At 44.5% G+C, this 10,000-nt stretch overlaps 1 protein-coding gene across 1 annotated transcript in view; it reads left to right on the forward strand.

Annotated features, from left to right (window-relative positions):
* Nucleotides 1-2,641: 2,641 nt before the first annotated feature.
* The window catches only part of LOC310793875 (E3 ubiquitin-protein ligase MARCHF8-like), a gene marked incomplete at both ends in the record, with an annotated part of 12,050 nt that continues 4,691 nt past the window's right edge, over nt 2,642-10,000 (forward strand). The window contains 2 exons of the mRNA XM_083655767.1: nt 2,642-2,728; nt 8,994-9,044. Of these exons, the coding sequence (XP_083511893.1) occupies nt 2,642-2,728; nt 8,994-9,044 (138 nt within the window). The remainder of the gene's footprint in view (nt 2,729-8,993; nt 9,045-10,000) is intronic.

The raw sequence follows: 10,000 nt of genomic DNA on the forward strand, positions 1-10,000 counted from the left end.
TTAAAGTGAGCTCATGTTAACCCTAATTATTAATGGGCCCTGTGTGTGTGTGTGTGTGTGTGTGTGTGTGTGTGTGTGTGTGTGTGTGTGTGTGTGTGTGTGTGTGTGTGTGTGTGGCATGCATGCGTGCATGGGCATGTGTGTGTGCGTGAGTGTGTGTGTGTGGCGTGCGGCGTGCGGCGTGCGTGGGCATGTGTGTGTGCGTGAGTGCGCGTGTCTGTAACAGTGATGAAAGACACGCCATGACCCCTAGAAAAATGTACCAATGATTACTAGATCACACTATCAGGCATTGTACTGTATTTGCTTTAGTATGAATGTTTGAGAAGGTTTAAATTATTGACCATATAAGCACACATCATGTCCAGTGTTGGGCAAGTTACTTTCAAAATGTAATATACTACATATTATTAGTTACTTTCATTTGAAAGTAATAAGTTACATTACAATATTACTGTCTGTATAGAGTAACTCGTTACTTATTACACTACTTTTGCATTACTTTCACCAAAACAACAGCAGCAGCAGAATGACATCGCTGGATGCCCCGGAGCATCCCGAAAAATAATGTCAACCGCCTTGAAGTCACTGTAAACAATCCAAAATTCTAAATATTGGGCTGGGCGTGACTATCAGGCTGGGTGTGGCTGTCAGGCTGGGTGTGGCTGTCAGGCAGGGTGTGGCTGTCAGGCTGGGTGTGGCTGTCAGGCTGGGTGTGGCTGTCAGGCTGGGTGTGGCTGTCAGGCAGGGTGTGGCTGTCAGGCTGGGTGTGGCTGTCAGGCTGGGTGTGACTATCAGGCTGGGTGTGACTATCAGGCAGGGTGTGACTATCAGGCAGGGTGTGACTATCAGGCAGGGTGTGACTATCAGGCAGGCTGATGGCAGAAAACGGCAAACCGGCTGGTGTTCCTGAACACAAGAAAAAACCAAGTATAGGGATCAAAGGTCACGAGCAAAACATACGAAGAGGATCAAGGCTAGATTGTGGGCTCGCCGCATGCAGCTCGGCCGCATGCAGCTCATAGAACATCAGTGGTTATACAGGTAGGAAAAACTGCCTGGAGAGGGGGGGCTTTAAAAACCACTGGCCTAACATATCTTTGCTTCCCCGCCTCAGTAGGCTGATGATGATATTTAGTCTGTCACTCATTTCCCAGTTATATCAATCATAATCCCCACGATGACCTGAGACAATTTGAAATAGGATTACACCACACGCGTATGCACACACACACACCCACACACCCCCACACACACACACACACACACACACACACACACACACACACATGTGATTGTGTTATAACAGAAATTATCCTCGACGTGAGACTCAGCCTTCATTGTTCATCAGAATGAAGGATGAAGGCTGAGTCTCGCGTCGAGGCTAAAGAGAAATGTGCATCTATCTATTAAACAGGACCAATGGGGTAGCCTTGCCTGTGTGTGTGTGTGTGTGTGTGTGTGTGTGTGTGTGTGTGTGTGTGTGTGTGTGTGTGTGTGTGTGTGTGTGTGTGTGTGTGTGTGTGTGTGTGTGTGTGTGTGTGTGTGTGTGTGTGTGAATGAATGAATGAATGAATGAATGAATGAATGAATGAATGAATGAATGAATGAATGAATGAATGAATGAAAGTTTTATTTACGTGTCAGGACAAATTACATGACCCATCCCACATGGGATTATCAGACACATCAACATAAAGTAATTACCATATCGATTCCGGTGCATAAACAATACAAACACACACACGGCACACACAGCATGGACAGCAAAACACAGATTTAACTATGTAGTAAGTAAAATGAATTATCTATCATATGTCATCTTTTTCCTCCTATCCCACGCATGTGAAATATATTCGGAAAAAGCAAAGATGTTGTCAAAAAGGAATTCAAGTATGGCTCCTTCTTCAAAATCTAACAAGTTTAGCTCAGGGGAGTGAACTTTTTTAAATAGTATCTCTCGTAAGTCATGATACAATGGGCAATACAAAATAAAATGAAATTCATTCTCCACTTCCTTCAACTCACAATATTCACAAATCCTATTGTGTGTGTGTGTGTGTGTGTGTGTGTGTGTGTGTGTGTGTGTGTGTGAGCGATTGAGTGTGTGTTGCGTGTGTATGTGCAGTGCGAGTACACAAGATGTATAATCTTATTAGCGATACCACACTCAGAGGAGGGGATTGAGGTTAGATTAAGCCCTAATCCTCGTGGACCGTATGCTTATTGCACAGCAAGCACGACAACAAGTCAGGCTCCGCCCCTCCAACACAGACACACTACACACACACACACACACACATACACACAAACACACACTACAGTTTTCACCTATACACCCCTGATTGCTGGTTTACCGCTCTGCTTCATAACTCTCTCTCTCGCTCTCTCTCTCTCTCTCTCATATGATGACCTCACACCTCACCATCTCCAGAGCCGTCTTCCTGTTACCACGGTGATCCTGTTCCATCTCTGCTCCTTCTCCTCTTGATGACACAGACCGGACTGATAACAGAGGAGAAAAGCTCCATCTTATTTCCTCTGAGCGTGCGGGGGGCGGGGGAGTCGCGGACGGGACAGCACACGCAGTGGGAGGACAGGCAGGTGACGGTGTTGGCGTAACGACAGCGGAGACAGCAGCATGCCGACACAACAGATATCTGTGGTCTCAGTCCGCGAGACGGCCAGCGACGGCAAGAGCGCCCCTCGCTCCAAAGACAAGAACAAGGTGAGACGGAGACCCTAACCCCATCAGTGGTTCTAAAACTTTGTTTTTATTATAAATAGTCATACATTCCGTCATTGTGGATGGAATTATAGCGAAAATAAATGGTTCCCTTTTTTGCTGGGGACCCCCTGGAACCCCCCCTCAAGGACCCCTGGGGGTCCCCAGACCCAACTGCTCGATTTAATCTCTGCACTTGAAAGTTAAAGTCTGCACTTGATTCTGTGTGTTTGTGTGTGTGTGTGTGTGTGTGTGTGTGTGTGTGTGTGTGTGTGTGTGTGTGTGTGTGTGTGTGTGTGTGTGTGTGTGTGTGTGTGTGTGTGTGTGAGAGAGAGAGAGAGAGAGAGAGAGAAATAAACAACTAACTGTTAAAGGAATAGTTCACCTAAAAGTGAAAATTCTGTCATCATTTGTTAGTCCATATAACACACAGGTAGCCTGGTAAACCATCGATCCATCAGCCCAGGGCTGGCATTTTCAGAAAGTACAAAGTGCACGGGCCTGCCTCGTAGTTGACAGTGTAAACGGCCAATCAGGGATGCCGCTGGCAAAACAGTGATGGCTGCTCCCATGGCTCTGCAGGTGCTGAAGCAACGAGCACGAGCAGCAACCTTAACGTTAGTAAACAGCTTTCAGTTATTGCACTTATTGCACAAATAGACCCAATAACAACAATTAAACAAAAACAAGAGTATGCACCAGCGGAGTTTCTCGATGGAAAAGACATGTTCACCATTCTTGGGAGTGGATTTGGATTTGACTGGATCCAACGCTGATTGGCTGAAGGACTGGATTTGGCGACGCTGATAGGCTGAAGGAGTTGTCTGTCAAGGCAATTACTCCCACCAGACTCCCACCCACTGAAATGACTGTGGACGGCTTGGAGTCCAGATTGATACAGAGCTAAACATAACAATGTGAGGTCACGTTCAGGATGCTTTTAACCAGGCTCACACACAGAGAGGTTGCCAGCAAAACTTTGTAGCAGCCTTATCCAAAACAACTGAAGTCAATGAGGACGTGTTCTTCAGCCTTATCCAAAACAACTGAAGTCAATGAGGACGTGTTCTTCAGCCTTATCCAAAACAACTGAAGTCAATGAGGACGTGTTCTTCAGCCTTATCCAAAACAACTGAAGTCAATGGGGACATGTTCTTAATGCCTTATCCAAAACAACTGAAGTCAATGGGGACATGTTCTTAATGCCTTATCCAAAACAACTGAAGTCAATGAGGACATGTTCTTAATGCCTTATCCAAAACAACTGAAGTCAATGAGGACATGTTCTTAATGCCTTATCCAAAACAACTGAAGTCAATGAGGACGTGTTCTTAATGCCTTATCCAAAACAACTGAAGTCAATGGGGACATGTTCTTAATGCCTTATCCAAAACAACTGAAGTCAATGGGGACATGTTCTTAATGCCTTATCCAAAACAACTGAAGTCAATGAGGACATGTTCTTAATGCCTTATCCAAAACAACTGAAGTCAATGAGGACATGTTCTTAATGCCTTATCCAAAACAACTGAAGTCAATGAGGACGTGTTCTTAATGCCTTATCCAAAACAACTGAAGTCAATGGGGACATGTTCTTAATGCCTTATCCAAAACAACTGAAGTCAATGAGGACGTGTTCTTCAGCCTTCTCCAAAACAACTGAAGTCAATGAGGACGTGTTCTTTAGAGTTCCAAAACAAAAACAGACTATACACACGCAAAAAATGCAAATCAGTCAACTCGGCTGTAGTTAAGATTTGCACTAAATTATGGTGTAAATTATACAGTAGGTCTTTTTAGAATTCTGAAGAACTGGTCCCCACTGACTTCAGCTGTTTTGTAGAAAGAAGGCTGCAACAAAGTTGTGCTGGCAACCTCTCTGTGTGTTATATGGACAAACTTCATCTGTGTTTCAACTGGCATGAGTGGGAGGAGATGATGACAGAATTTTCATTTTTGGGTGAACTGTTCCTTTAAATTGACTGGATTCCAGAGAACTTTTTCATTTGCTAGAAGAAGAAATAGCATAGAAGTCACCTGACCGGCTCTTGCATGTGTGTGTGTTCCGGGACCGGGAGTTACCTAGATGCCTGTGGCTTGTGTGTGAGCGTGTACATGAGTTCATCATGCATACCTGTGTGTCTCTCTCTCTGCGTGCGTGCGTGCGTGCGTGCGTACGTGCGTGCGTGCGTGCGTACGTGCGTGCGTGCGTGCGTGCGTACGTGCGTACGTGCGTGCGTGTGTGTGTGTGTGTGTGTGTGTCTGTGTGTCGGCACTCAGCACGCATATGGATTTCACTGTGCTCAATATTATGTTTGTATTAGTGAACATTTGCCATAAACAAGAAGAATTGAGGTTGTTCCTTATTTATTGTTGGTGTACAGATTCATAGCTATCTATAATTCCAGGAGTGTCTGTCTGTCTGTCTGTCTGTAATGTATGTATGTATGTATGTATGTATGTATGTATGTATGTATGTATGTATCTATGTATCTATGTATGTATCTATCTATGTCTGCGCACAATCATTGTGATGTCATCAGTGAATGATGTCATGCGAAGACATGCAGACATACAGAAAGCCTCAAACATCAACTTGGACTCAAGGATGATCTGATTAGATTTTTGTGGTCAAAGTCACTGTGACCTCACGAACGCCATTCCCAAGTTCGTTAACGTGATATCTCAGGAACGCCTTGACGGAATGCCTTCCAATTTCACTCAAACATCGACTTGGACTCAAGGATGAACTGATTAGATTTTCGTGGTCAAACCGTGGTGCGGTCGTTCTAGTTTGTCATGTCCCTCCCCCCCCCTCATTTATTTGGGAAGGTGGTCCTCTGATTTTTTTTTAACAATCATAAGTGGGCCTTAAATTACGAAAGGTTGCGGACCCCTGACCTAATAATCCCTTCTGCAGAAACATGTCCACACATAGAGTCAGCGAACACTCTGCTGCACATCTCCATCAGGGCAGAGAGAGGTGAGTGGCAGCAGAAGGTTCTCCTGGCACAGTGTTTGCACACTGCATTGACTGCTAATGCTTTATGCTTTAAGAGACACGGCCCGGAGAGGCGGGCGCTGGCTGGGCTCACTGAGCTGTAACGTTAGCAGCAGGAGGGAACTGTGCGTTTCCTTTTTAGGAAAGCCATCTTTGCAATGAGTAAATTCTGTTTTCTGTTGTTTATGGATCCAGTGTTTCTTTGTCACATTTCTTCCTTTGTCGGGAAATGCCAGTTGTCTCTGAGAGTTGCAAGCATGCAGATTTATTACTAGAGAAACTTGACACAGTGCTGAGCTGCATCTCAAATTAATCTTCACTTCCCCAATTCAGCTAAGGTGACCAGATGTCCCCGATTTTCAGGGACAGTCCCCGTTTTTGGTGACCTGTCCCCGGCTGGAGCTGTCCCCGAAAATGTCCCCGATTTTCTACTGGCGTCTGCGGCCGATAACTCTAGCTCTAGCGGGCTCATTCTTAAATCTAGAGTGAAGATACTTGCAGGGTATGAAACTGTAAGACCTACAGCATCCATTGGGACCAACAATGCCATGCTACCTTGTCGGGAAGGAGCTAAATAATTAATTTTGAAAAACCGGCATGGTCAATTTCAAAGGGGACTCTTGACCTCTCACCTCAAGATATCTGAATGAGAATGGATTCTATGAGTCCAATGAGTCTCCCCTTTACAGACGTGCCCACTGGCCAACCACTCAAGCAAAAAGGTTGCAGGAGGCTTACGGGCGGGTTAAAAGCATATCACAGCATCACGTCTATGTAGCTCATTGATCCAGGCATCCAACAAGTGTTTACATGTTCTGCTGCAGCTCTTTCAGCAAATCTGGAACAATGAAAAAGCACTCAGGAGAACACCGAAAATACCTTTTGAGATCTGAGGGTATTCATAAAACATTCGACGCTGTAGGTTTGGACGGCCAGGCCCTAATGCTGCTGGAGAACACAGTGACATTTTGAAAAGGGTCACAGTGAATGAAGTGTGTGTGTGTGTGGGGGGGGGGGGGGGGGGCACCAGGGGCCTCTTCGTGAAGCCGACACTGTCTATTACAGTACAACAGCCATGGGCAAAGTAAATGAAACCGGAATCATCCCCCTTTTTTATTTCATAGGTAATAACATTGGATATTTTAATGATATATTGATTGCCGGGCTGGAAATTGTCCCCGATTTTCATTTGAGAAATCTGGTCACCTTACAATTCACTTCACTTCACTTCTTTCAGTTGATGTGTACCACTTATCTGTGTGGCATATATACTGTTGATCTGCTATCTCACCCCCCTTTCCCCCCACTAAAAAAGACAACAACAACAAAATGTGTCTGGTTGGAAGGGGTGGAGTGGAAAAGGACATGGGGTGGTAGCGCCTTTTCAGTTCCTGCACCCTCCCTCTGGAACGTCCTCCCCAAACCACATCCAGCAACCACCCTACTGTACCATCTTTCACCCAGGCCGTCAAAACCCACCTCTTCAAACCGCCCTTCACCTGCTATCATCTTTCCCTTTCCTAAGTTTCTGTAACTGTGGTGACGACTGCATACTTTAGCCACATCCCTTCAGCCATACTTTAGCCACATCCCTTCAGCCATAACCTAATGAGTGTTAAGCCTTCTTCGTGCTCTGTTCATCCTATCTGTTTCTCTCTTCAGGCAACTGCTAAGACTGTTAAAGTGACAGGCTTTAGGGCCAAGAAAGTATAGATAGATAGATAGATAGACTTTATTGCAGACTCAAGGTCCATACAAAAATACAGTCAAATACACATAATACAAAAAAGATTAAAAGAAAACACAAAATAAAAATAGTCTAGTGACTCATTTTAAAAGACACCTATACCAGTGCTCCCAAAGCTGAGACGTGCTGCTGAATAGTGAACATATTCTTAGGAACTTGGGCATCCGTGTGAATACTGTCTTCCAAGAGAATGTCGTGCTCAGTGGAAATGGATAGCTGTTTTGTTATTGTACAAGATGTGGACAAATCCCTGCAGTTTTCACTTTTTACTCCGCTAGTTTACTTGCACATCACACACCGCTTGATCTCTACATTTGGGGGTTTAAAACAGAAAGTAATAATTGACACACAGCTGAACAGGTTTGACTGCTGTGCTTTGACGTGTGTAAAATAACTCTGTGGCCAGAGTGAAGGAGAGAGGAAATATCATCAGCCTCAATGCCTGATTCCAGTCAACAGATTTGGTTTCTTTTGGTGGCTTACCCGAACATCTTAGCCGCCATATTACAATGTGACTCATATGGTAACTCCTACACATGCTGTCTACCAACAGATGAGAGCCTGCATGCAAGTAAATGAGGCACTGATGTCAGTGCCTGATGGTTAATGTCAAGGTTGAGTTCAGACAGTCAAGTCAGTGTCTTCTGGAAAGTTCTATCAAAAGCTCTTGCTCTTGCTCATTCACTTTATGTAGCCCCACCCACTTGACCCAGTTGTGTTACAACTTCCTGTTCAAAACACCGTCTGTTTCAAACCTAGTCTGTCTCTGTCTCTGCACACACCTTAATTCCCCACCGCAGTGTGGCCACAGTTAACACAATGAGCACAATGTAAGTACTGTACCGTCACAGGAAGTGTAAACACAACAGGAAGTCATTGGCTGACCCCTGACCCCTGACCCCTGCGTTGGAACATAAGGTGAACGGCTGTAAATAGAGACACATTGCAGGGCAGCATCTCCTGCACACAGCAGGGCCAGCAGCTAATAGGATTGGCTGGCTTGACCTCGGGCCAGAACCAAGTCATGGAGACACGTGGCCGAGCATGACTCTGTCTTGACCAATCAAATACAGGCATGGCTGAGAGAACACTGGATATTGTGCAACATGAGGGTACATGATGTATTGTTTCGGAAATAAATAAATAATAATAAATGACTTGTGTGTGTGGAAAAAAAATCCCACACAAGTGATCACTTTTTTAGTGCACAGGTATCTTTAGTATTAAGTGTCTAGTATTTAAAGTATTTAAATTGAAATTAAAATTAAATCATGTTAAAAAAAAACGAATTATGCCTGTTTATTACTGTGATCGATATTGAGATCTGGGGACAAAATGTGACTTCTTATGTTGTGATTGATGCTCAGTCTCTATGGAGGTTCCATTATACTGTTAGCTATACTATGTTGTATACACCGAGAAAGCGTTGGTGGTAAGCACCAGCCCCCCTATGTGCCATTAAAGCATAATATTTCCAGGTGTTGTTGGGCACGCTCTGATGGTTCTCCTCCTCTCTGCAGGGGAGGAAGGCTCCTGGGCGCTCAGGGAGTCGATCCAGCAACATCTCCAAGGTAACCACTGAATGTCAGAAAGCTTAAAGGGCCAAGGATGTCAAGGTCACAGTTCATACGGTATGGTACAGTAGCATCGCCTAACCAAGCAGAATCTGATGTGCTGGGATGTGCTGCTGTATGTGTTGCTGCTACAAGTCACTCCTGTGCATTCACACTGATGTTGAGCTCTCCTTTTTCATAAACTCCTGACTAGACGCTGGCTGTTTACTTGCACATCAATATTAAAGCAGCTACGAGCAAGATTTTCGATTGTTATTAAACAGTCTAAATTTAATATCGATGCATCACATCTTACCTCAGATAGTAGACGAGACCAACGCAGAGTAGTCTCGCTTGAACCCCGAGTGAATCGGCCAGTGTTAGTCTGTCTGTGGCCAGGGCAGATCAGGAAGTGAAATGAAACGATTTGCAGCAGCCACTTCGGCCATAACCACAAAATAACTTCCAAAAAACCTGTTAGAATATAACGAGAGATGTTCGCGAGAGTAGCAAGCCCCTGCATGGCGTTCTCCTTGTTTATGGTCTGTTGCTAGGCAGAGCGAAACGGCGGAAGGCAGGCAGCTGCCGTGAACCGTTTCGTTTCACTTCCGGGTTTATCCGGCCCGCTGGTAGACAGATAGAGAGCGAGAGCCCTCTGGTGACGCGAGGTTAGACAGACACAGACTCTATAATCATCAAGAGAGCAATCTCCGATTCACACGGCTTTGGTCTCAGCTACTATTATAGGTAAGATGTGATGCATCAATATTGTAATTATACTGTTTAATAACAATCGAAAATCTTGCTCGTAACTGCTTTAAAATCTTATTTAATTTATTGATGTATTCTGAGTCACTCGAGTCATGATACACTAAAATCTGCATGCTTAAAATAACCTAAATGTTTACATAATAAGCTGCCTAATTAATCTTATCATGTCATAATCTGAAAATGGAGGCGTATAAAGATGTTCT

This window comes from Poromitra crassiceps (genome assembly GCF_964638095.1).
Source record: "Poromitra crassiceps genome assembly, chromosome: 19".
Classification (NCBI taxonomy): Eukaryota; Metazoa; Chordata; class Actinopteri; order Beryciformes; family Melamphaidae; genus Poromitra; species Poromitra crassiceps.